The 27,703-nt window shown below is 44.8% G+C and overlaps 1 protein-coding gene across 1 annotated transcript; it reads right to left on the reverse strand.

Annotated features, from left to right (window-relative positions):
* Positions 1–5,314: 5,314 nt before the first annotated feature.
* Positions 5,315–26,367, reverse strand: FSCN2 (fascin actin-bundling protein 2, retinal). The gene is made up of 5 exons (XM_001370794.4): positions 22,868–26,367; positions 11,083–11,239; positions 7,624–7,745; positions 6,878–7,045; positions 5,315–5,730 (listed from the first exon to the last, which is right to left on the reverse strand). The coding sequence occupies exons 1-5, from the start codon at positions 23,688–23,690 to the stop codon at positions 5,525–5,527; spliced, it is 1,476 nt and encodes a 491-aa protein (XP_001370831.1). The 5' UTR covers positions 23,691–26,367; the 3' UTR covers positions 5,315–5,524.
* Between the last annotated feature and the right edge of the window lie 1,336 nt (positions 26,368–27,703).

A 27,703-nucleotide genomic window follows, 5' to 3' on the forward strand; every position in this document is an offset into this window, starting at 1 on the left:
CAGGTCTTCATCACTCCAGGCTGAACACTTAGATACCCCCCAGTAGAACTTATTTTTTGCTAGTGAAAAAGGACTCAGTTTACCAGAAATTAAGCTACATATTTCAGAAGACATTTGGGGAAGACAGGCCTGGGAATTCTAGTATCTAGCCATCCCAGGACCTGGGCCATAGAGAAGTTGGAACCAGGAAGCATTGTTCCCTTCTGGTTGAGGTACTAGGTAAATTATGTTGGCATGAAATTTGAGAGTCCCTATTTTACAGGTAGTAAGACTGAGGTAGTGACTAGGCTTGAATCCAGCTAGCAAAATGGACACACGTTTATTAAAATAATTATTTAACTTAATTGACTTGATCCTTAGCTGAGATTCCTGTATTTCTGGTCTTGTCCTAAGAGTGCTACAGCCCCAGCTACTTAAAATCCAGAAAGAAAAATTCTTGCCACCAAAGTCCTTGGCACTGACTATCAGAAATGTATATGATTTTATCAGTGGAAATGACATTAAAGAAGCAGCATTAATTTCTATTTTGCTCACTGAAACCTTCCAGAGGTGGCATCTTCCTCATTAGAATGTGAATTCCTTGAAGGCAGAGATTGTCTTACTAGAAGTTAGCACAGTGCTTTAGACATAGTGTTAAATAAATACTTCATTCATTCATTCATTCATTCATTCATTCATTCATTCATTCATTCATTTAACCCTCTGTATCTCGGACCCTTTTGGCAGACAGATGAACCCTTTCTCAAAATAATGTTTTTCAAAAATTGAAGGAAATGCTAGATTTTGGTCAGTGAAACAAATTAAATTTTAGTTGGTACAAATAGGGTAATTTTTTTTCCTGTACAATTTCATGGGCTGTCTGAAATTTCTTCAAGGACCTTGTGGACCCCCAGGTAAGAAACTCACCTAGAGAATACAATCAACTAGATTCTTCATTCCCTGAAACTTCTGTAGTTTCCTCTGTAACAGACAGTGATGAGAGATACTCCACTGGTCCAGTACAGGCAATCAAGGGGCAGCTAGGTGACTCAATGAAGAGAGCACCAGACCTGGAATCAGGAAGACCTGAATTCAAATTCAGCCTCCTATACTTACTGCATGTCCCTTGGCTAGTCATTTAACCCTGTTTGTCTCAGTTTCCTTATCTGTCAAATGAGCTAGAGAAGGAAATGGCAAACTACTCCAGGATCTTTGCCAAGAAAACTCCAAATGGGATCAAAAAGAGTCAGAAATGCCTGAAATGATGGAACAACAAGACGCAATCAACCTTGAGATTTAACACAAGAAGAGAGTTTAGTCATTACCTCCTCTAAGTCCCTCAGGTTTAACAGATTGGAAAAATGGACCCAAAGAGGTGGATTTGTCTAAGGTCACTTAGTTAAGGTCACCTAGCAGAAAGGCAAAGTGTCATGGTAGATAAATCCCTGAACGTGATTTGGGAGTGATCTGGGTTCAAGTTTTGCCATCTCAAAGCACGGAGGGTGTGACACAAGGCAAATGACTTCATCTATCAAGCCTCCATTTCCTCCTTGGTAAAATAGAAATAATAATAGTCCCTCCCTTTCGAGGTTGTTGGAAGGATCAAATGGATCATTAGGTAAGGGACCTTGTAAGCCTTAAAGTGCTATGAGTCAGTTTTTATTATTATGATTATTACTGATCCTATTGAGTTAATTAACATAGATACTTTCTCTTCAATTTATAGTTTTAGGGACTTGCCTAGAGCACTTTAAGGCCAGGCTGATAGGCCCTAAGTCACATAGCCAGGAAATGGGGGATCATTATTTTTTCTAATAATAATAGATAGCAAAGTCAGGATTTGAACCTAGGTCTTGTGATTTAAGAGCCAGAGCTCTTAGGATCCATAATACCAAACTGGATGACCCTGATTATGTGGAGAAGAAGAGGGGCATTCTTGGCTCCTCCTTAGGGGCATAGACTCTTCCAGGCTCTTCTCTAGACTTCTCTGCCATACCATAGAAACACTGGAAGCTGACTTTATACATTGAACACTCTCTGATTTCCTGATTCCTTCCAGAATCTCCGTTTTTTAAGGAAGACGGCCAGGGAAGTCATGTTTTCTTTCTGACTCTCCATATTTCTTTTTATCATGATCTTGCCTCTATCTTCCTTCTTCATTTTAGCTTTCTCTCATGAATTGCCTTCTGCCATTAAAATATATTTCTTGAGGTCAGGGATTATCTTTCTTTCCCCTTATATTTTTAATCCTAGCATTCAGCATGATGCCCAACACAACTAGACTTAATAATTCTTACTGATGATTTTTCACTGCAGACTCATGTCACCCATCCATTTTTTAATCTCCCCATAGTACCCAAGTCTTCTCCCCCTCCTACCCCATTCCTTTTTGATTTCCTTCATCACTGGCTATATCTTGGATCTTCCTCCTACCTGTCTGACTGTTCCTTCTCAGTCTCTTTCCTGTGTGTGTACCCAACACTGTGTCCTGGGACTTTTTTGCTTCCTTTTCTACATTTATTCACTTGGTGGCAATCAGCTCTGTCACATCTATGCAGATGATTCCCAGCCTTAGTCTCTCTCCTGAGTTTCAGTCTCAGATCCCCAGCTGCATAATGGACTCTCTGGGGGCAATTCACTGTTGGCAGATCTTGTCATTTCTATCTTTACAACAGCTCTCATGTGCACTCCCTTCTCTTCATTCATACAGTGGCCGCTCTTATCACCTTGGGCCGGAACTACTTGGAATAGCCTGCTGGTTGGTCTGCCAAGTCTAATTTCTCTCCTGCCTCCCATCCATCCTCCCTGCAACTGCCAATGTGATCTTCCTAAAGCACGTCTGACCTGGTCATTCTTCATAAACTCCAGTGGCTCTCAATTATCTCTAGGATCAAATATAAAAGTCTTTGTTTGGCATTCAGAGTCCTTCCTGACCTGGCTCCTTCCTATTTTTCTAGTCTTTTTCTTAAAAGCTCTTACCTTCTGACTTAGAATCAATACTATGTATTGGTTCCAAGATAGCAGAGGGGTAAAGGCTGAGCAATGGGGGTTAAGTGACTTGCCCAGGGGGCAACTAGGGGATGTCTGAGGTAAAATTTGAACCCAGGATCTTCCATCTCTGGGCATGGCTATCAATCCACTGAACCACCTTAGCTACCCCCTTTTTTTTTTACATTTTACTCACTTCTTTGTATTGTACTGTCTAGCCATACTGATCTTCTCAAACTATCTCCTGATCTCTCTTGCCTTTTCACTGCTCTCTACTATGACTCCCTCCATCTAAACTCCATGACTTCCCTGGCATCCTTTAAGACTCAGCTAAAATCCCACTGCCTCTCCATAAGAGACCTCTTCCATTTCCTCTCCTCCCCTAGCAATTCCCTCTGAGATCGCCTCCCATTTGTACAGTCTCTATCTTGGGTTTGCTTATTGTATCTCCCACTGGAAGGGGAGCTTCTTGTAAGCAGAGATCCTGTTTCTTGCTTTTCTTTGCATCCCTAGTGATTGGCACATTGCCCAGGACAGAAAAGGGGTTTCATAAATGCATGTCGACTGTTAGACTGACTCTTCACCCCTCCCTCCCTTCCTCCTTTCAGAGCCCAGGAGTGACTCAAAATGGATTTTCCCCAAATTCCTATCCAGGGAACTCTAGTCCAGCTTTCCCCACTCCCCCTCCCCCTTCTCCTGGCTCCCCCCCTATCTCTGTGGATCACAGTGCAGCTGGTTACCCTGGAGATAATCAGAAATGTGCAGGCAGGCTGGAACTCTGAGCAGACTGGGAAGGGAGGGCTTGGGAGCCGCAGAACCTTCCCACCCAAGCCGCCCACAGCCAAGGCTTGTCCTAGCTGCCCCACATAGGTTTCTGCTCTGCCTGTTGGTCCCAGAGCCAGATTGGCCTTGTTAGATCCTCAAAGCAAATCCATTCCACAAATATTCCCAAGTGCCGGCTGTGTAAAAAGCATCCTCAATCTGCACTCTGGAGGGCCTGGCAGCAGCGTGGAGGAATGGTCCAAACGCTGGACTCCAGACTCTAATATTGAGGCTGAGCCTAGGCAGATCATTTAATTTCTCTGGACTGGGCCGCTGCAGGGTGATGGATGAGGGCTGGCGTCAGGTGAAGCTGATGACTGACTGGTGTGGCCATGCATGGGTGGGCACCTCGGGCCAGCCAAACCCAGTAGATCTTTGAGAGGTGGCTCTGGGAAGATGGGAAACTGTGCCAGGAGTGGTTTTGCTGTGGGACAGGGAAAATTCTTCCTAAGCCCCTCTAGAAATGTGTACCAGCTGGTTATCACAATAGGGGCACCTCCATATGAAGTTAGCACACAAAGGGCCCAGACTTTCCTCATCTTCCCCAAGACCCCACAGACTAAAGGTTCATTAGAAGGGGAAGAGGAGACGGGTCTTGAACCTGGCTCAGCCCCCTGGAGCTGACAGTAAGGATCCAAGGGCATAGAAGAAATCAGGACTCCAGCCAGGAGTTGCAGCAGGATGGGCAAAGAAGACATGAGAGGAGGGAGAAGGAAAACTGGAAGGGATGGAATAAGGAACCTGGACAGGACAGGGAGATACTTGGACCAGAGGAATGTACAAAACTGTCTTGCCCAAACTTGGCCCTTGTTCTAGCCAAGCCCCGCTTCTCCAAAGGCTCCTTTCCTGTCTCAGATTGTCCATTTTTTTCTACCCCATAAATTCTACCAGGCTTGATTTTCCCTCGTCTCCTCCCTCTTCCCCTTCTCTCCATACTCTAAATTTCATTCTCTTCTCAGGCTCTGTGTCCTTTATCTCGAGGTCACCCTGATGGGCCACAGGAGATTCTGGGAGGCTATAAGCCCCTCGCACTTCTCTAGTTTCATTGTAGGAAGTAGAGTCCTTTAGATAATGGGGCCTATTCCTGTGGGAAAGTCTGTGGGACAAAACTTGACTTTATATTTTTCCTGGGAAGAGAGGAGGAAGGGAACAGTAATGACCCGAAATACTGGACATTGTGATGGTGGCCATCACAGGAAGGCCAGGCAGATTTCCCAGAATTTATCAGATTTTCTTCCCTCCCCCCCCTCAACCTTACCGTCTGTGTTTTAAAATCAATATTGAGCATTGGTATTGGTTACCAATTGAGGTAACCAATAATTGGGGGTGATTTGCTCAGTTACACAGCTAAGAAGAGTTCGAGGCCTAGGACCTCCTATCTCTAGGCATGGCTCTCAATCCACTGAACCACCCAGCTGCCACCCTGGTTTGCTTTCAAAAGACTGTTTTATTCCCTTTTCAGGGCACAGGATATGAGACATGGAGCAAGTGGACATTGAATGTCAAGAAACCAGAGAAAGCGAAATCTCAGACAAGAATTTTATGTAGGAGATAGGGGTTAAGAGGAAGTTATGATCATGCAATGTGTTCTGTAGCTGAAGGAGGGAGGAATCCCCCACCCACTCCAGGAGGACACCAAGACTCCTTCCCTGCTTTTGCTTATATTCGAATCTCTTCTCTCCTCCTGCTTCATTCTTGGGAAGTTCTGGAGGTGATTCATCCAGGTAGCTGGGAGTCAGTACTCCCAGAGGGTGGCCTGGGCAAGGGACTCTCCATCAGCCTTCAACATGCCTGATGAGGCTCCCCGAAGGTATTTGCCATTTTTGCCTCTGATGGCCACTCGGCCTCGCTCTCGAAACTCAAAGAAGAAATCTTCTGACCTCTCGCCATCACTGCACACGTTGCCGTTGCTGGATATGTACCAGAACTTACCGCCTCTGCCTGAGGGTGGAGTGGGGGGGCAAGAGGGTCAAGAGGAGTCAGATCCTGGGGGTTCCCCTCCTGCTTTTGGCTCCTTTCTTCCCTTTCCCCCAGACTTTCTTCGTCCCTTCCTCTCCTCTCCCAGCCTGGCTCTCCTCATCCCCTATCCCCTTCAGAGCACTGATGAGCCCAGGTGATGAGCCTGGAGCTGACTGGGCTTAGACCATCTATGCAGGATGACCTTGAGGACAGTGAGGCTCTTCCTGTGAGCATCAGTTACACAGTTCTCTATCGCCCCTCTCACCCCATCACATTCCTCATCATCCCTAGTACTCCCTGTAGGGCCTTTTTTTTTTTTTTGTAGGGGAAGGTTTGCCGGTGGAGCCTTTGGGTAGGTGGGGGAAAGGGTTGTGTCTCTATCCTAATCCTGTCTCAGCCCCAGCCCCTTTTCTCCTCCTAGGTCCTATCCTTATCCCTCTCAGGGATGGAGGCAGTAACTTTGCGTTAACAAAAATCCAGAAATAACTGTGAGGAAATGAATTCCCTCTCTGTTCCTTCCTACCAATGTCACTGGCTGGGTAAGGTTTCCTACACTGGTTTTGATTTGAAGTTCTATTCTTTTTCTTTTTTTATTCTTTGCCTTCTGTCTTAGAATCTATACTGAGTATTGGTTCCAAGTGGTAAGGGCTAGGCAGTTGGGGTTAAGTGACTTGTGCAAGGTCATACAGCTAGGTAAGGTAGTATCAGATTTGAACCCATGTTCTCCTGTCTCTAGACCTGGCTCTTTAACCACTGAGCCACCTAACTATGCCAGTTTGATGGTATGTCATATTTGGCTGGCCAGATGATTATTGACAGACAGTGGTAGGTGATACAGGACTAGTAGATGTCTACTCCATTTCCCATTTCTTTCCCAATGTTTCCAGAAAACATTGGGGTAGGGAGAGGGGGGCAACTGCCTGGCTGTGGTTCTCTAAGAATGCCACAGCAACAGTAGAGACAACTGCAGATTCCTCAGACTATTGCTTGACCTCTCTCTTACCATCTTGTCAGAACAGAATGGAGAATTGGAATGGGAGCAGTGAGGGCGACTTCCAGCTATCCCCCTTCAGTGGGGTCCCAGTCCCCACTCTGATCCCTACCCCTGTTCCCCACCCCAAGGCTGCACCTCGGATCTGGTAGGCGCCATCGCTGAAACTGATATGGAAGACATCATAGACCGATCGATTTGTATCAAGCAGATTGGAGTTTCGATGGTGGCAGACAAAACCATCATTGCCCCTTAACACCAAGATGGGCCGGTTGATGAGCTTGATGATGAATTCCTCATCCTCACCTGGGCCAAAGAAAGGAGGATGCTATGGGGCCTGGGATGCCTTCCCTTGCAAACCTCCCCTGGTTCCCTTTTCACTGATCTGTCTTGGTGTGGGGCTTGGGGAGTATAACCTTGTAAAGACTCTTCCCTGAGGTATGTGCCTTGGGGGAATTGAATAGGGGAGGGGAGGGAAGGAGAAGGGAATAAGCATTTAAATATTGCCTGCAATATGCCAACCACTGTGCTAAGTGATTTACAAATATTATCTCATTTGATCCTCAAACCAACCTTGGGAAGTAAATACTGTTATTATTCTGCATTTACAGTTGAAAATGAGGTTGAGTGACCCCCCAAGGCCACACAGGTAGGGTCTGAGGTTGGATTTGAACTCAGATCTTCCTGACTTCAGGCCCAGTGCTCTGACCACTGGGTCTGTAATCTAGCTGCCCCTAGATGAGTAGGTAGATGTTCTTTTCTTCCCTCTTGTCCAACCTCCTCCCAATCATCTGTTAATGTCTTGAACGTGGCATTGCTAAGACCTCTAAAATCTGCAGGCTTCCCTGCTCTTGCTTGGACCTCCTGGCCTGGAAGGTACTCACCAATAAAGTCACTGATGGCTGCTAGATGCCCATTCTTCTTTGTGCAGATGTAGCGCCCATTGCTTGCCTTGAGTGCTATTCGTCGGCCTCGCCATTCGATCTCGAACATGGTTTTGGCAGCACTAGGGAGGGGGAGAAGACAGGAACAGTCAGGGTCATTGGTGGGGGTGGGGGTTGGGGGGGTGTTCTGATAACTATTCACCTGTCCTACCACCCACCTAGTCCTGCTTTAACTGGGGCCACTCACAAGGTCTACTTCATCCCAGGGCTAATCCAGGAATTTGAAAATCATTATATCAGGTAGAGATGGGGTATGCCTCCCTCAATCAAGTGTTCTTAACCTTTTTTGTGTCATGGTTCCTTTTAGTGGTCTGGCAAAGCCTATGGATAGAGTATCATTTTATGGTTCTGGATAGAGAATTGTTTTAAAAGGGAAAAAAAATAAAATTTACAGCTACAAAAGAAACCAATAATTTTGAAATATAGTTTTTAAAATATATAAAGATTCCAGGCTAAGGACCTCTGCTCTAAATTCAGTATGTCTCACACAGGTCTCTTTCCTCTACCCTTCCTCCTAGATCATAGCCCTGAACTCTGCAATCAAATCCAACCTTCTTATTTCCTTTGGATTCAACCACCCGACCTACATCAACGTAAGAGAAGGCTCTGTCCTCAGCTGTGGGTTCAATCCGAGGTACCTACTCTTCTCCAGGCTCCTCCTACCCCCTGGAACTGCCTTCCTCTTGACTACTCTGCCATACCGCACCCCATAGTTGCTTTTTCTTCCGTAGGTTGGGGCACCATCATCTCTTCTACCTCACTTTCTAAGTAATGCCTTGGACTACAGACACTGGCACACCACTGGATGGGGCCCACTTAGCAGAGGTTTCCGAAGAAAAGAGGGAAGTGGCAATGTTGAGGGCGAGGCTAGTGGTAGTGATACTGATAATTAGAGTTGAGATAGTGGTAGAGAATAGGAGGGTGTGTATAATGGTAATGTTGATTGTAATGGTGGTGGGAGATGGTAATGGTGATGACAGTGATGATGTGATGTTTATTTGAAGATAATAATCTTGGTGACTGATAATAAAGGGAATGATAATATGGCTGGTAACAATGATAACAATATAATAATGAAAAAAATGGTGGTGGTGATAGTGACAAAATTATCCCCCTCTTCACCAGGCAGTTTCTACCTTCATAATCTCGAGCACTTCTCTCCACTCATCTTAGTTCAGACCCTCATTTCCCCTTACCTAGATTGCTTCAACAGCCTATTAATTGATCTCCCTGACTCAATACTTTATCCATCTTTACACACTTTACACAATCAAATGAATTTTCCTTAAGCATAGATTGGCCCATGTTACTCTCCTACTCGATCATCTCCAACTGACTTCCTATTCCTAGGATAAAATATAAATTTCTCTGTCTAGCTTGTAAAGCCCTTCATGATTTTGCCCCAATCTATCTTTCTAGCCCCAATGGGTTAGAATTCCTCTCTTATACTCAGAAATCTAGCTAAATTGGTCTCTTTATTCCTCACATTTGACTATCTCTCAAGTCTGGAATATACTCCTTCATTTCCACCCAACAGGGTTGCTTTCTTTCTTTAAGGCAAAGCACAATCCTAACTATGTGACCCTGGGCAAGTCATTTAACCCCCATTGCCTAGCTCTTACCACTCTTGTGAACCAATTCACAGTATTGATTCTAAGATGGAAAGTAAGGGAAAGACAGCTCAAGTATCATCAAGCATCATCTTTCCTGATTCTAATTGCTAGTGCCCTCCCTCTCAAAGTACTTGGTCTCTAGTTATTGTGTATGTGTATATATGAATATAAATATTCAATTTATATTTACATTATATCTTAATATATGCATATATATATTTATATATATATATACTTATCTCTCTCATTGGGATGTAAGTTCATTTTGAATGGGATTTGTCTTATTCTTTACATTTATATCCCTAGAACCTAGGATAGTACCTGGCACAAAGAAGGCACTGATCTCATCCCTCAACTGAAACTGCTATTCTCTAAAATTATAAGTAACTTTTCACTTGCCAGTTCCAATAGTTCCACAAACATTTCTACATCTTCCCCATTCTGAAAAACAAATCCTACTCTTCAAATTATAATTCTGAATCTCTTCTCCTTATTGCTCTACTTCTTTCCTTATTTGTATTCTGATTTCTGACTTCATCAATCAACTGAGACTTTCTCAATTATGTTATGAGTTATGGACGATCTCTTAATTGCTAAATCTGATGACCCTTTCTCCATCCTTTTATTCATCTTGACCTCTCTGCTGCAGATGACATTGTTGAGCTCCTCTTCCCAGATACTTTCTCTTCTGTTTTGTGATTCTTTCCTAGATTGCTTCTCCTTCTACCTGTCTGAGTGTTCCTTCTTAGTTTTCTTTGCTCAATCATCACCTATTGCATGCCTCCCGTAACAGTGGCTGTACTACAAGCATCTGTCCTAGGTCCTTCTTTCTCAATACTCCCTCACTTGATGGATTAATCAACTCCCACGAGTTTAATTATAATCTTTATTCCACCTCCTATCTTTGCACCTTTACCCCGTTTGTCCCTTATACCTGGAATGATCTTTATCCTTACCTCTGTCTCTTTGAATTCCTAGTTTCCTTCAAGACTTACCTTCAGCCCCATATTTTGTTGCTGTTGTTCAGTCATGCCTGACTCTGTGACTCCGTAGACCATAGCTATCCATGTTTCATTTTGCTTTTAAACCCTTACCTTCTGTCCTAGAATTGATATTGAATATTGGTTCCAAGGCATTAGAGTAGGAAGGGGTAGACAATGAGGATTAAATTACTTGTCCAAGGTCACCCAACTAGGAAGTGTCTGAGGCCAGGTTTGAACCCAGGTCCTCCCAATTCCAAACCTGGTGCTCTGAACCATCTAGCTGCCCCTTCATGAGGTTTTCTTGGTAAGGATAATACTGGAGTGGTTTGCCATTTCTTTCTCCAGGGCACCTGTATTCTACATAAAGTTATTCTCGTTCACTCCAGCTACTGGCACCTCCCTCTCTAAAATTAATTACTTTATATCTTTTGCAGGAGTTGTCTTTATACATACACATATGTGTACATTCCATATACATTTACATTCATGTCTATATACACAAATACATGGAGATGTACACATATCTCCCTGACAGAACTTAGACAGCTTCACGGTTGTCCTTGAATCTCCAGGATCTAGCATAGCACTTGGCAAGTAGTGGTTGGCTGGACTTTACTGATTGATGAGGAGTGGGAAGGAGGTGGTGATGGTGACCGTGCTGATATTTATGCATGCAGTGAGTGCAATGTGATGGCAGTTACAATAATGGTGATAAAGTCGATAGTGGTCTTGAGTGGGTGCGATGGAGATGGTGTTGGGGGAAGGGAGACTGGGCAAAGCCAGGAGGAGGCAGGGCTGCTCACACTTGTGTGGCAATAGACTGGATACCCCCATGAGTGACCAGGGTCCAGTAATCCCCAGTGTTGGAATGGAAAATACACTTCTTGGTCTCACGGTCAATTTGCATCTGGAATGTCTCATGGTCCAGCTCTTCATCCTGATTGGCCGAGACGTTGATCCCTGAAATGAGGAAATGGGTTATTAGAGGGGAAGGAAAGAAACTTATCTTGAGTATGTGGTAGGGAAGGAAAATTGAGGTCAGAAGTTCTAGGGCACCCCCAAAGGGAAGAATAGGATGGATAGAGGGAGGTATTAATCTTGCTCCTGACAGAGGGAATGAGATAGAACACCGAAACCTTACAGGACCCCCTCTTAACCAGTGGGTGTCATACTCAAATAGAAATAGGACCACTATGCCAAACAGAAGGATCCCTGCAGGCAACCTATTGACTTAGAAAATCACATATTAACATTATGGTCTATTTTTTAAATTTTGTGATGTTAGATACTTCCCCAAAACATTTTCAGCTGGTTAGCTGTACTTGGGAATGTGTGGGGATGCCCTGCTCTTGCCCATTGACTGAGTTACCAACCTTTTATTGAAGGGGTCTAGGAGCTGGCACAAAGAAGGGAGGAATAGCCATTCAAATCCAGTTTGATGGGAGAAATGGACTTAGTGCCCTCCCTGTGCTTGATTTCTCTTCCCTAAATAGTTGAACCAACCTCCTTCTGTTGCCCAGAAAATCCTCCGAATCATCACTGCTAATTGGAAGGCTAAGCTGATTGCTGTCGTTTCCATCTGCCCATCAGATGGAGTTGAAGTCCCTATTTATAACTCACCCCTTAATCAGCTTGGATTAGACACAGCAGGGGGCTCTGTCCTTCCCAGGGCCTCCGTGTGGAGCACAGCCTGTGGCCTCCGCAGCAGCTCCAGGGGGCCGGCTCTCAGTTAGGACACAGTTGGGTCCTAAATGCCCAAGTCGTTTGAGCTTCAAAGCTTAGCCTGCTGGCTCCTCCCCTCCCTTTCCTAAGAGCAGCCCTAGGGCTGTGCTAGGGCCATAATGGGGGTTTAGGGCTATAACAAAGGGAGAGGAATTGGTGGCAAACTGGGGGAAGGGAACAGTCGGCTAGAGCCCCGTAGCCCACCCAGATGCTCTTAGTGTCTGCCTTCCCCGCCCCCCAAACCTAGAGTCAACCCAACCGCAGGCTCTTCATCCCCAAACGGGACCCGGTTACCATGGCAACCCTGCAGCACTCAGAACCTTGGCAGATCACAGAGACTCCCTTGTACCACCTGCTTCCCACGTGGTCCCACGATGGTGGAGTAACGCGCACTTGAAGGGAGGGGGAAGCCAGGAAGAAGAGGCAGCTTTGACAACTGCAAGTAAATGCAAGCCTACGCGTGCAGCAGATTACACAGCCCTCCAAGAGGATTCACTTGGGGTGGCCCTGGAGCTCCTTCCCTTAGACCAGGGAGACTTCCGGCCCAAGGGCAGTATCATGATGCCTCTTCCTGGCTAAGAATCCCGTTCTCTTCCTGCATATGCCAAAAGCCTAGGGGGATATCGAGAGGCTGACAAGTCACAAGACTTTGAAGGCCGGTCTTCTCCCTAAGGACCATCCAGGGCTCCATGGGAGGGTCCATGGGCTCTGTTGCTGTCCTTGAGAGGCTGCTACATGGGGCAGTAATATGTGAAATATAGAGCCTGCCGCCAGGAAGACTTGAGCCATTTACTAGTTATGAAACCCTAGAAAAATTACTTCCTCTCTGCCTCAGTTTCCTCATCTGTAAAAATGGAGATGATAGGAGGCACTCCAGTTCCTCAGTGGATTGAGAACTAAGCCTAGAGATGGAAGGTCCTGGGTTCAAATTTGACCTCAGCCACTTCCTAGCTGTGTGACCCTGGGCAAATCACCTAATCTCTATGGCCTAGCCCTTCCCACTCTTCTACCTTGGAACCAATACACAGAATTAATTCTAAGACAGAAGGTGAGGGTTGTTTTTTTTTTAATGGAAATGATAGCACCTACTTTCCAGGGCTGTTGAGAGGATCAAATGAGATATTTATAAAATGCTTTGTAAAGCTTAAAATGATATAATAAATGACAGCCATCAGTATTGTTGTTGCTGTTCTTAGATGACCTTGAGGAAAACTTCCACCATGACCCCTCAATCGTTTTTCAGTTGTGTCCTATTCCTTGTGACTCCTTTTGGGGTTTTCTTGGCAAAGATACTGGAGTGTTTGCCATTTCTTTCTCCAGCGGTGGCAAATAGGATTAGGGGGTAGATGGGTTATGAGTTACATCATAGGAGAGAACAATATAGGTGAAATGACAGATCTCTTGAAGGACTAAGAATTTTGAAACCTGCAGGGAGCATAGGAATCCAAATCTGTTCCTGGTCAGTTGTTGGGTAACTCATCTATCTGGGAAGGGAAGAAAGGAAGAGGTGACCCTGAGCGATCTAGATGCCCCTTATTCTGCCAGCGAGGCTGCCCCACTTATCTCCCTGGGATGGAAGGAAAGGAGGACTCTTAGGTCAGATTCCTGCACAATTCTGAGTTCTGGTGGAAGCCCCCTACTCTTTGGCCCTAAGGCAGAAGCTCTTAATCTGGAGTCCACAAATTCCCAAGTGCCACATGAATAGATTTCAGTAAGGTCTATGAATTTGGATTGGAAAAAAACCACACATCTTTATTTTCACTAACCATAGCTAGGTGACACAGTAAATAGGGCACTAAGATTGGAAGCAGGAAGATCCGAGTTCAAATTCAGCCTTAGTCTCTTTCTTGCCTCTTTTTTTTTTCTTAGCTGGGTGACCATGGACAAATCACTTATTTAGCCTTGGTTTACCTGTTTCCTCAACTGTAAAATGGGAAAAATAATAGCACCTTCTTCCCAATGTCATTGTGGATCAAATGTGATAATATTTGTAAAGCACTTAGCAAGTGCCTAGCACATAGTTAGGGCTTAATAAATAAATGCTCATTTTCTTTCTTCTACTTATCTTTAATTGAAATGTAACATTTCCTTCAGTTATTAAAATATAAATATGTAATCTATTATAAATAATAAATATATAACAAAGAAATAGAAATAAAAATATATAATTCTAAGAAGAGGTCCAAAGGCTTTACTAGACTGTCAGGGAGGTCTATATCTCCAAAAAAATTAAGAACTCCTATTCTAAGGGTTAGATGAGGCAACCTGTTGGGTTTTAAGTTCAAGCCCCATCTCTGGGCCTTACTAACAAGTCAATTCATCTTTCTTTAATCCCAGGCAACTCTCAAGAAAACACCACAAGAAATGAAGGCTGCAATCTGCAGAAGAGTTTCCTTGTGGATGAAATAACAAGGCTTTGATATATTTGTACTCAAAGCACTTTATAATCCTAAAATAGTACTTAAACCGTAGATATTATTATTATCCTGTGCTCTTCACTGCTTCCTATTGGTACCTCAAAAGGAATGGAAGCAAATGAGGTTAAATGACCTGCCCAGGGTCACATGGTTAGGAAGTATATAAAGTCAGATTTGATCTCAGGTCTTCCTGACTCTGGGCCTGGCTATCCACTGTGTGCGACTCTAGGCAAGTCACTTCTGCCTCAGTTTCCTCAACTGTAAAATGGGAATCAATAGCACTTTCTTTCCAGAGCTGTTGAGAGGATCAAATGATATTTGCAAAGCATTTACAAAAGCAGGCACATAGTAGGAACTATAGAGAGGCTTGATCATTACACAAAAAGACTAGTCAGTCTGGGCTTGCCCAAAACTGTCAAATCACAGAATCTAAGAGAGGGACAGCAGAGGGCAGCCAGTCTGGCTCCTACCAGGAAAAAGAATCTCCACTACAACGGAATACCTGCAAAGCGGACATCTCAGCCTTTGGGCCATTGAGGGGGAGTCCATTACCTCCAGAGGCTGACCATAACAATAGGCAGCATTTACAAAGCACCCAAGTATGTGCCAGGCACCTTGCTTTACAATTATTATTTCACAATAATCCTGGGAGGTAGACACCATTTTTGTTCAGTCCTATCCAACTCTTTGTGATCCCATTCAAGGCTTTCTTGAAGTAGTTTGCCATTTTCCTTCTCTGGCTCATTTTATAGATGAGGAAACTGAGGCAAATGGGGTGAAGTGACTTGCCCAGGGTCATCCATCCAAGTAAGTAAGGCTAATTTGAACTCAAGTCCTCCTGACTCCAACCTGGGCATTCTGTCCACTCTGCCACCTCCATGATCTCTCTGACCCAGGTTCCTGCTTTTTTCATATTCTAGTCTTCATGACCTCATTTGGGGTTTTCTTGGCAGAGACATTGGAGTGGTTTGCTATTTCCTTCTCCAGCCTGTTTTATAGATAAAGAAATGGAAGCAAATAGGAATAAGTGATTTGCTCACAGTCACCCAGCTAGGAAGTATCTGAAGCCAGATTTAAACCCAGGAAGATGAGTCTTCCTGATTTCAGGTCCAGCACTCTATCCTCTGCACTACCGTGTGCTGCCTCCATTTAAAGTTTAATCTACATCATTAACACTCTCTTAAGCCTAAATAACTGATAAAAACAACAAACCAAGACCCAATTTGTAGCACTGGAAATTTTTGAAGTGTAAGGCTTACACTGAAAATGAAAGACTGGCTGACTTTCCCAAACCTGCTCAAGTTGACTCCAGCATCCTCCTGCTTCTGGGGAATCATGGAGCCCTTTTTGGAGGAAGCAGGATGCTAGCCAAGGGAAATGTGATGCTCTGGAGCAGACCCATCTCTTCCCACTGATTCTTCCTCTCAAAGGAAACAACTCTGGGGCCAATTCCTACTGGACCAGATGAGGCTTCATTTTAGAATGAAACCTCTGGGGGTGCCAGGAATGTGGGCAGCCACACAAATGCATTAGGCTCCATCTAAGAGAATACACAACAATTAGAGCTATCCAAGAGAAGAATTAAGGCAGCTAGGTGGAGCAGTGGATAGATTTGCTGGAACTGAAGGGAGGAAGACTTGAGTTCAAATATGGCCTCAGACACTTTTTAGCTGTGTGACCCTGGGCAAGTCACGTTAGCCCTGTTTGCCTCAATTTCCTCATCTGTAAAATGAACTGGAGAGGGAAATGGCAAATCACTCCAGTATCTTTGCCAAGAAAATCCCAAGCAGAGTGACAAAGGGACAGACATGACTGAAACTACTGAACAACAACATAGGGTTGTGGTAAAGATCAAATCTAAATGGGATGTTTGGGGTTTTTTGTTTTGTTTTGTAAACTGCAGGGACCTAAAAGCTATTTCTAGTCTCATGGCAGTTGTGGGTTATAGACCCCTAGGCTCAATGGAATACTTGATAAATGTTTAACAACTGGATTTCTAGGAGAAAAAAATGTATATATGACACATTTTTAAGTTTAATCTGCATGATTAACACTTTCTCCATCACTTCTTTAAGTCTGGACAACCAACAAAATGATTAATTGAGCTTTGATTTGTGATTCTGGAGGTATACAGATTCACGCTAAAAATGTGAATAATCTCAGCATACTTTAGGTTGCATTTTTTTAAACTCCTCATCCACTGGCAAAGAGTTGGAAATTGAAGGGATGTTCCTCAATTGAGGAATGGTTGAACAAATTGTGGCATTTGATGGTGATGGGATACTACTGTGCTGTAAGGACTGAGGAACAGGATAATTTTAGAGAGCTGAAAAGACCTCCATGAACTGATGCAGAGTGAAATAAGCAGAACCAGGAGAAAATTAATCACAGTAACTGAAATATCGTAGAAAGAGAAAATCTGATAGACTTGGCTACTCTCAGCAACACAATGATCCAGGACAATTCTGAGGGACTTAGGACAAAGAATGCTATTCACTTCTAGAAAAAGAACTGTGGGAGTAGAAATGCTGATGAAAACATATCATTTATCAGTGTAGTTTATTTGGGTTTTGTTTTTATGTGATTATTCTCTTTAAAAAAATGAACAATAGGAAGTATCAAAGACCAGATTTGAACTCCTGACTCCAGGCCTACTACTCCCTAGCTGCCCCCTCTGAACTTTTTAAAAAAGATATTTTATTTTACAAATTACATGTAATAACAATTTTCCACATACATTTTCTGAAATTATAAGATCCAAATTGTCTTTCTCCCTCCCTTTCCTTCCCCTTTCCAGAGATGGCAAGCAATTTGATCTGGATTTTACATGTATTATCATGCAAAACATATTCCCATGCTGGTCATTTTTGTCAGTGAGTAATCTTATAAAACCCAAATCTCAAAACATAAACCCAAATAATCAAGTGAAAAATTGGATGCTTTCATCTGCATTTATACTCCACAGTTCTTTCTCTGGAGGTGGATAGCATTCTTTGACCTAAGTCCCTCAGAATTGTCCCTAAGTCTATCACATCAAATGAAAGACTATAAAAGCATTAAATAAAATATCCAAGATTGCCAAGGAAACCAATTATATTGAAATAGTTATCCAAAAAAGTTTTTTATATGTTTCTGGACTCCGGGTTAAGGACCTCTGTTCTTAGTCACCATAGTCACCATCATCGTGGCTGACATTTATATAGCAATTTAAGTTTTGCAAAGTGCAAAGTACATTATGAGATCATTCAAGTGAGAGCTTGTTTGATTTATTGATTCATTTGACAAACATTTAATTAAGTTCTTCCCTTGTATAGAGATGAATCAGATCTCTTGCATGCCTTCCAGCTCCATTCTTTGATTCCAGAAATGGTTCCTAATTTCAAAGAAGGAAAAGAAGCTGTTTACTAGTAAAAGCAAAGATTAGGCCCTTTCAGAGACCAAGCACAGATGATATAAGATCTAGAGTTGTCGAGACAGAAAGTATACAGAGAGAGAGAGAGACAGAGAGAGAGAGAGAGAGAGAGAGAGAGAGAGAGAGAGAGAGACACAGAGAGACACAGAGAGAAAGAGAAAGACAGAGAGAGAGAGAGAGAGAGAGAGAGAGAGAGAGAGAGAGAGAGAGAGAGAGAGAGAGAGAGAGAGAGAGAGAGAGAGAGACTCCTTCTAATTTGGTTCCTCCAGTTTCCTCTTAGGTAAAATAAGGTGGTTGCCAAAGAAGAAGGAAAAAAAAAGGAGGAAAGAACCCTATGTGTACAAAAATACATAAAGCAGTTCTTTTATGGTAGCAAAAAACTGGAAACTAAGGGTTTGCTCATTAATTTGGGAATGGCAGGGAAAAAAATATTGTTCTAAAAAGGGGGGGTGATGACTCAGTGGTTAGAGAGCCTGGCCCAGAAATGGGAGGTCCTGCATTCAAATTTAGCCTTAGACACTTCCTAGCTGTGTGACTCTGGACAAATCACTTAACCCCTATTGCCTGCCCCTTACCACTCTTCTATCTTGGAACCAATACACAGCATTGATTCTAAGATGGAAGGTAAGGATTTAAAATGTATGTATGTATGTATGTATGTATGTATGTATGTATATGGTTCTGAAATAATGAAAGAAATGGCAGCTAGGTGGCACCATAGTGCACAGAGAAATGGGCCTAGAATCAGGAAGACCTACATTCAAATCCAGCCATAGATACACTAACTAGTTGTGGACACATTATTTAACCTCTTTCTGACTCATTTTTCTTTACTCTGAAATAGAGATATATAACAGCACCCACCTCCCAAAGTCAATGCCAGGATTAGATGAGATAATATTTGTAAGGACCTAGCACAGGGCCTGGTACATAGTGGGCACCATATAAATGCTTATTCCCTTCCCTTTTAGAGAAACCTAGGAAAACTTATATGAGAATGATTTTACGATAATAAGTTTGAAAGACCAAATCAATGCCAAGACCAACCATTGCTAATGAACGTCAGAACAAGATGTATTTTTGGAGACAGCCAGTATGGGAATTTCTTTTGCTTGACTATCCATACCTGTTATGAGTTTTGTTTTCCCTTTTTGGTGGGGAAGGGGGTAGTGGGAGAGGGAAGAAAAAATTAATAAAAGCTTATAATAGAATCTTAGAATAAATATTCTATAGAACCCTTTAGAAGAATTCCATAGAAGAAATAGAAGAGACATAGAATAATAGAATAAAAGCTTATAATAGAATAATAGGGAAAAAAATGAGGGCATCAGACTACAAGAGCCAGAAGGTCCTATGATTCCTAGGGAACCTCTTCCCCAGCTTGGGCTATCCTGGCACAGCCTTAAAGAGTCCAGGATCACCTCCATCATCTGTAAGAGCTTGAGAACACTGAAAATCAAGATAATTCAATTTAGGGGTATTTATCCCAAAATGTCCCAGGAATCATAACTTTCAGAGTCAGTTTCTCATGGGCCTTTGGCAACTTACTGTGCTCTCTGGAATAGGCTCCCATCCTCTTCCTACCTATACCCTAAAAGGGTTTCTTCACCCAAGGTTGATGAAACAACCAAAAAAATTGTTAAAAACCCCTGCTCTCGAGCTTCTTGGAGGCCAAAATGTACCCACTTCTTTCTTCCTAATGTCTAAGAGACACCAAAGATAGCTCAGGAAAATTATAAGCAACCTAGATAATGGAGGAACTAGAGTATCTGTATTGAAGGGTTCTTCTTTAGTCTCTTCTCAACCTTAGGAAAATGGCTTGGATAAGGGAGACCCTCTCAATCTCTTCCTTAGAACTAAAGGTTGGGGAGGGCCTTCCTTCTCCCTGTCATCCCCCCTCTCTAAGACTCCCATAGGAGCTCTACTGGAAGCTAAGGATGAGGCATGCTTCCTTAACATATAGTCCTAGGCCTCTTAATCCTCATCTGACCTGTGGGCCTCCAAGGGTTTGGAAGAAAAGCTATCCCCTAAAAGAGCAAAGGGAAGGGAGCAGTTGGGTGGCTCAGTGGATAGAGAGCCAGGCCTAGAGGTAGAAGGTGCTGGGTTCAAACCTGGCTTCAGTCACTTCCTAGCTGTTGGACCCTGGGCAAGTCACGTCTATTGCCTAGTCCTTACCACTCTTCTGACTTGGAACCAATACACAATATTGATTCTAGAACAAAAGGAAAGGGTTTTTTAAAAGTTTAAAAAAAAAGAGCAAGCAATAGAGAGACTCCCTTCTCTCTATCTATAACTACTCCCATAGTTGAACCTCTCTCCTTAGAGCTCTCCTTGTCCCAATTTTGAAATTCCTTTCTCTGAGACATCTTTTGGATATGGCCAGTGTAGGAAGTTTGTTTTGCTTTACTAAAAAGTGAAAAGCAAACACTCTTGTAACAAGAGTGTTTGCTTTTCACTTTTTAATTTAGACGAAGGGAGGAAGACGAAGAGTAAATAGAATTTTTTAAAAATAAAATTAAAAAAAAAAAAGAAAATCTTTCTACTTCTCTCCTCATATTCTCTTCCCTATACAAGTCAGGCCTAGCCTGCCTCAGATTGTGGGCATGTAACTCAGGCTCAGTTTGATTATCTATGAAACATAGATCATAGTACCTTCCTAATGGGGGTTTTTGTGAGGATCAAATGAGAATATACATGTAAAATTCTTTCTTTTTCTTTTTTTTAAACCCTTATCTTAGAATCAATACTGTATATTGGTTCCAAGGCAGAAGAGTGGTAAGGGCTAGACAATGGGGGTTAAGTGACTTGCCCAGGGTAACTTGGAATCTAGGACCTCTCCATCTCTAGGGTTGGCTCTCTAACCCCTGACCTACCTAGCTGACCCTACATGAAAAGTTCTTTACAAAACTTGAAGTACAATATAAATGGTAACAATAGTTGTTATCATTATTGTCTTTTTTTTCTGTCCTCCCTTTTTTCTGTGTTCAGAATAACATTCTGTTATTTAAAACAGAGAAAGGAAGACAGAAAGAGAAAGAAAGAGGAGAGAGGGAGGAAGAAAGGAAGGAAAGAAGGAAAAAAGAAAGGAAGGAAAGAAAGAAGGAAGGAAAAGAAAGGAAGGAAAGAAAGGGAAGGAAGGAACGAAGGAAGGGAGGAATAAAGAAAATAAAATTTTGTTTCATCTTGTATCTATCTTTCCCTTTCACATTCCTTTTATCTTTCTGATTCTCAGTAAAACCTCATTTCTGCTGGAGAGCCATACCTCTTGATGTTCCTTCCAAGACTAGCTACTTACTCTAAGACTGGCTTCTTCCCTCATGCCCTCTGACACTCTGGGTCAGAATTGGGCATGTTTGGTGCTTCCCATTGTTTCCTTCTGCCTCTATTCAATAATTCAATTCAATAAACATTTACTGAGTACCTACTGTGTACTGTGCTAAAAACTGGGTATACAAATAATAATAATAAGAAAATCCCTGCCTTCAAGGTGCTTACAGTTTTAATCCGAGGAAGCCAACTCATTAAAGGAAGCTGAAAAGGGGAGAGGATACTCTATCACCCAGCAAGGACTTCACTGCTTTTAAACTTCACTCCAACCAGTCCAGGTCCTGGTTGCTATCATCACAAGGACCTCCAGGTCACTGACCCTCTCTCTCAAAAATTCAGAACAATCTTGTGTCTTCTCTACCTCTACCCTCCAAATATCCTGACCTCCTAGTTAAATTGAGTTGCTTAAATAGCAACTCAACTCCCATGGCTTCTGTCTTTTAAGCTCACACAGTCGTGATTGCCCCTTGTCCTTATCTCCTGCCCTCTCCTCCCTTCACCCTTATTTGTGCAATCACCCCAGTCTGGAATAGACTCCCCCATCTAGCTATCTATAGTGGAGGTTTCTAATCGATTCTGTGTCACCTGTCCCTTTGATAGGATGTTTGGTGAAGCTTCTAAGGTCTCCTCAGAATAATGTTTTCAAACACATAAAATAAAATAAAATAAAATACATAGGATTAAAAAGGAAAACCAAAGGTTAGTGAAAATCATGATGAAATTGCCACCCACCCAGCCAGTTCACAAACCATCTATTTGTGGGCCTCCAATAAGATGCACTGGCCCACAGAAGTCTGTTCCTTCCTTTAAAGTCAGGCTTAGGAACAACCTCTTCTTTGAATTCTTCCCTAATCTCTTGATCTCAAGTTATCTGTCTTTCCCTGCATCTCTTAAAGGGTTCCGTTTAGCCTTCTCCTTTACTTATCACATTTTAATTTGTGCTATAGTTACCTGTTTACCAGGCTTACTAGGCTGTAGATTCTAAGGAGGAAGGATTGTATGTCTGCCTAGCACATTGCTCCTACAAAAGGTTACCTTGACCCACCACACCTGGAATGTACATCCTCATCATCTATGCCAAAATTTCAGAACCTTTCTCTTCCTTCAAAGATCAAGCTCAGGTGCCTCCTCTTCCCTGAAGTTTTCCTTGATCTCAAATTCCCCTAGACTAGAGTGCTTTATTGGGGTCCCTTCTTGGACCCCATCACTCAATATTTTGCAATCTATTTGGCTATGTTCCTATCTCTCCTTGGATGCCTTGGAATGTAAACTCTTTGAGGGCAAAGGCCATGTCAGGTTCTATATTGGCACTCCTGGTACCTAGCATATTATTAGGAGTGCATATCATTTTAAAAATATATTTGTTGAATGCATGCATAAGGAATAAATGCTTAACAAGTATCCATTGAACTGAATGGAATTCTGGAAACTAGTTCTTTGTGTCCTTCTGCGAGTCCTACATATTTATATAAACTCAATAATCTTGACCTCGGCACACTCTTTTCCCTCTTCTTGAACCCCCGAGCTTAGGAGTTTTCCTGCATTTTTCCCTACCCTTTTCACGTTGGAGAGTAGCTTTCAGGTGGGACAGAACATCCTGTCCCCACTTCTGGGCTGGGCATGGGGGAGCTGCCTCACTCTCATTATACCACTGCCCACCAGGAGGCTGTGGTCTGAGGAAAGAGCCTGGAAGAGGAGGAGGAGATTTACCTTGTCGGATGGAAACGTAGCGCCCATTGGAGCCCATAAACACCACTTGGGGGTGACTCTCCTCCAGGTCAAAGAGTTCATCCTTGCTTGGCTTGGAGCTGCGCCCCGCCTTGAGGGTCCCAGTGGGCCCCATGGGGGCCAGGTACCTGCCATCACAATCCTTGAACGCCAGCTTGCCAGCTTTGAATTCCAGGGTATAGCGAGCCTGGGGCTCCGGCTCCCACACCAGTTTCCCATCATTGCGCAGATAGCGACTGTCACAGGTCTTCAGACAGTATTGCTTGTTCAAGAAGATAAGAGTAATGAGGGCATCCACGCCCCAGGGAATGTTGCTGTCAGTTGCAATCTCATCCTCCTGTGGGCACAAGTGGGCATAGCGCCTGCGGCTGATGCTCAGTAGATTGGCCTGGGGATGGATGGCAAGGTGGACCGTCCAGAGCTCGGCAGGGGTGATGGTTGTTGAGAAGCAGGAGAGCTGGTCCTCGCAGCCTCCAAAAAATCTCCTGTAGGGTTCTGACTGCAAGGCCCAGCGCCCATCCGAGTGGGTAACGATCAGAAAACGGGCATCCCGGCCAGGCTTCTTCGCTTCACAGGACACCTTCCCGTCCTGGTCGGCTTCTAGGTAGCGTCCAAGGTGGCTTTTGAAGAAGACGGCCGAGCTGCTGCCTTCATCCTGCTCCAGGACCCAGATTTGCTTCCTCTTGAGGCTGGAGGCCGAGGCGTTCACCTTGAAGCCAAAGCTTTCCGCCGTCAGATAGCGGTCTTCTTCATTGATCAAGCCAAATTGTATTTTCAGCACCTGGTGGATCCCATTGGTTGGCATCTTTGGGGCCCCCAGGGGACCCCTTGTGACGATGGCTTATCCTGGCCCACCCGGTGTGGGTACCCGCGTTGCTCACTTTTCTCCAGACTCTCCTCTCCTCCAGCAAGAGCCGCTTAGCTAACTGGAGCTAAGAATCCCCGCCGGCACAGGTCAGGGGCCACCTGCCCTGGGCACCAATTCTTTAGCTATCTCGGGGATCCCCTCATTGAACCCCATGGGGTAGGGGTCCCGGGGGCCAATTGCTCTTCCACTGACTGAGGCACCACCAGGTCACTTCTTACATGACCAGCTGCGCAGGGGAGAGAGAAGCGATGAGGTGGATCAGACGGTGTGCACGCTTAGGAGCTACGCCTGGTTTAATTAGCCACAGCTAGGATTACAGAGCTCTCCCAGATCTCAATGAGGCCAGAGCCATCAGTAACCGAGAGTCAGCCCCGTGCAGGAAGGGGGGCTCAGGGCTGACAGTGGCCCTCTTCTTTGTCCCCCCCACCCCACTGAAGAGTCCTCAGCCTGCAGCGCCTCTGCCTGTTCTCCCTACTTCCCCAGCCCCTTGGTCCCTTGCCCTTCCCTCAATCTGTCCCGGGGGCCTCTTTCCCTGGATTTGTGCTCCCCCAGCCTTACAGCCTGGCTCCCCTTGGAGGCTCGGCAAAAGCTTCTGGTGGAAAACTTACAGTGTAACCAGATCGCTGCCCATGCCTCCCTCAGCTAGCCTTCCAGATCTGTTCCCTTTCATGTCGGGATAAAATTACTTGCTTCTCTGATTCCTGCTGCTGCCAGGGATGGGTCATCTCACCCCACCTGGCCTGTTGGGCCCATAAGCTCCTTATCAATTAGTCCAACTTGTTATTGGTTTAGACGTCTGTGCTTCCTCCTGTCCCCTGCCCTCTCCATCTGTCCATCTGGGCTTCCTCCCAGCCCGGCTCCAGCTCAGGGGATCAGGGAAGGGCAATCCACTGGTGCCCTGGTCTCCTCACATAGCCATTTTGGCCGAGCAAGAAATGCTCTAACTGTCCTGTCTGACCTGAGCCTTCTTCAGCTTCCCAAAGGCAGACCCTGCTTTGTCCAGAAGGGGGAAAAGGCTTGGGGCCAGGTGGCAGGGGTCTAGACGGAGGCTAAATACGCCTTGGGCTTGCCCCCGACCCCGAGATCAGTCCCCAGATCTGGGATCTTGGAAAGAGGAAGCCACGTCAAAGGACAAATGAGGGAAGATGCTGGGTTGTTCTTTGAGGTTGGTCAATCAACCCTTAACGCTAAGGAAACACTTAGCCGCCCCCAGAATGGTCCAATAACACGGCTTGTCTCCCTCCATCTGTCCCAATTGTTCAGACCCGAGGAGTCACGGAATCATTGCTTCTCGAAGACTCAAGAGGCCAGAGCCGTCCCGAAGGCCAGCCGCCTGGCCCCAGTTTGAATCCCTTCTGGAGCCTTCAGGCAAATGATCTTTTCATCTTCTGCTTGGACACCTCCAGTGCCCTTGATCTAGCGGGGAGATAACAGGAGCCGAGGTTTGTGGGATATAGTAGCAGAGGTTTGTGAGTGGTTCCAAAAGGCTCTTAATTATGGGGAGGGAGGAAATCTTAGACATTACCTAGGCATGTAGACCTAGGGCTAAACCTTTAAGGCAACCTAGCCCACCCCCCTCATCGGACAGTTGAGAAAGCTGTTCAGTTAAGGAATGTATCCAAGGTACATAAGTAGATGTTAGAGGCAGGATTCGAATCTACCACTTTGGATTCCAGGGTCAACGAGCTTTTCCTGAACTATGTTTTCCCCCTCCATGAATCCTTCTCAGCAGTGCCAAGGTGCTAGAGGAAAGAGAGTTGACCTTGAAACCAGGAGAGCTCTAGGTTTGAATGCAAGCTCTAACTCTGGCCATGAGTGACCCTGGCTGCGTCACTTAATCCCTCAGTTTCCTCACCTGTAAAATGAAGATAATCATACTTCTAACCACCTAACTCACTGACTTAGCACAGTGCCTGGCACAAGGTAAACACTTAATAAGTGTTTGTTGATTGATCGTTAATTGGAGCTGCCTCAATGATGACATTGCATGTGGACAATCTGCTGGATACCAAAGGAAGGGCATCAGAGACCTGGTCCTGATTTCTAGGGGTCACGTATCTTTAAGGGGGAAAAGGTAACTTAATTTTTTTAAATTTAATAACAAACTTCCAAGTAAGTTTTCCAAAGTTATATGATCTAAATTGTCTCCCTCCTTTCTTCCCTCCCCCACGTATTAAATAACATTTTTAAAAACCCTTACCTTTTGTCTCAGCATCCATCCTAAGTATCCTATCTAAGACAGAAGAGCAGTAAGGGCTGGGCAATGGGTGTCAAGTGACTTGCTCAGGGTCACTCAGCTAGGAAGTCTCCTGAAGGCAGATCTGAGCCCAGGTTCTGCCTGTCCTAGGCTTGGTCCTCTATCCACCGAACTACCTGGCTGCCCTTGGTAGATAACTTTGAGCTTAGACATCTTCAGGGTCTTGCCCTGGGCAACTGAGGAAAGTAAGGTCTTCTCCCTAGCCCAGCCTTCCCTTTCCTCCCCAGCTTCAGAGTCTCCTCCCGTGTTTCTCTTTGCACCTGCAAGTCTCCCTGGGCTGATGCTTGACAAGCATGGCCCCCCATATTGCAGTAGGTTTTCCTGTGCCAGTATCTCCCTCTGGAGTCTCAGAGGCCATCCCCGTGCCCCTCTTCATCCTCCCACCCGCTCCGCACCCCCCACCCCAGCCCTGGCAGTCTTCTGCACCTGCCCTCAGGGCCCAGAGCCAAAAGAGAAATGGGATCTCCTCATCCTGGGAGGCAACCAACCAAGGTGTCCTCTTCCCCAGTTTGGTGTTTTGACCCGAATGTCTCCCTGGGGACTCGGGAGGGGACCAAGGGGGGAGGAGAAAAGGCAGGGGGCACTTCCTGGCATCTGAGGGGAGGTAAGGCCAAATTCTGGGCCGGGAGCCTCTGTGCAAGTATGCGTGGTCCTGGCTTTCTTGGCTGCGTTTTCACACTCTTCTACAGCCCAGGACGGGTAAGGAGCTTATCTCTAGGATCTACTACTTACTACTTGTCAGCTCCAGCAACCAATCAATCAACGAGGCATTATTATTATTTTAACATCTTTGCTTCAGGGGCAGCGGGGTGGCTCAGTGGATTGAGAGCAGGTCCTAGAGACGAGAGGTCCTGGGTTCAGATGCTTCCTGGCTGTGGGAGCCCAGGCAAGTCATTTAACCCTCATTGCCTAGCCCCCACCACTCTTCCACCTTGGGAGAAATATTTGCAAGTATGGGTTCCAAGGCAGAAGAGCGGTAGGGGCTAGGCAATGTGGGTTAAATGACTTGCCCAGGGTCACAGAGCTGGGAAGTGTCTGAGGCCATATTTGAATCCAGGCCTGCCCATCTCCGAGCTTGGCTCTCTATCCACTGAGCCACCAGCTGCCTGTCCACAAGTAATTCTTAAGCACCTACTCCACACTCTGTATGGATAGCTGGGTGGCGCAGTGAATTAGAGCACTAGACCTGAAGACAGGAAGATCTGAGTTCAAATCTATTCTCAGACACATACTGGCTGTGTGACCCTTGGCAAGTCACTTATCCCCTATTTGCCTCAGTTCCTCATCTATAAAATGGGGACACATTGGAGAAGGAAATGGCAAACAACTCTAGTATTTTTGCCCAGACAAAAGTCCACCTGGAAGGTCACGCAGAGTTAGACACGACTGAATAACAACAGCTGCAGCACGCTAGTCACCAGGCGGTTACTAACCATTTCGAAGCTTCACTTTCTTCCTCTCTGTAAAATGACAGGCTTGGTCTAGACGCCCCTCAAGGTTCCTTCCAGCTCTAAATGCGTGATCCTCTGGCCCTCTGGGAGCTTGGTGGGCCTTGGGACGATGCAGGTGAGGTCTGAGGGCAGAGAGCGCGTCTCCAGACCCGCGGACATGGGCAGCAGGTGGGTCGGTGTGCCAGGGATGGGACCAATACCCTGGTGCCCGTGGAGGTCTAGAAGGGAGAAAAGAGTAGAAG

This window comes from Monodelphis domestica, chromosome 2, assembly GCF_027887165.1.
Source record: "Monodelphis domestica isolate mMonDom1 chromosome 2, mMonDom1.pri, whole genome shotgun sequence".
NCBI lineage: Eukaryota > Metazoa > Chordata > Mammalia > Didelphimorphia > Didelphidae > Monodelphis > Monodelphis domestica.

Coding starts and splice junctions, on each gene's coding strand:
- FSCN2 (XM_001370794.4), bottom strand. CDS start 23,690: ATGCCAACCAATGGGATCCACCAGGTGCTGAAAATACAATTTGGCTTG. Junction 11,240..22,867: donor CTACGTTTCCATCCGACAAG/GTAAATCTCCTC, acceptor TCCTCATTTCAG/GGATCAACGTCTCGGCCAAT. Junction 7,746..11,082: donor CAGTCTATTGCCACACAAGT/GTGAGCAGCCCT, acceptor CCCCCTCCCTAG/TGCTGCCAAAACCATGTTCG.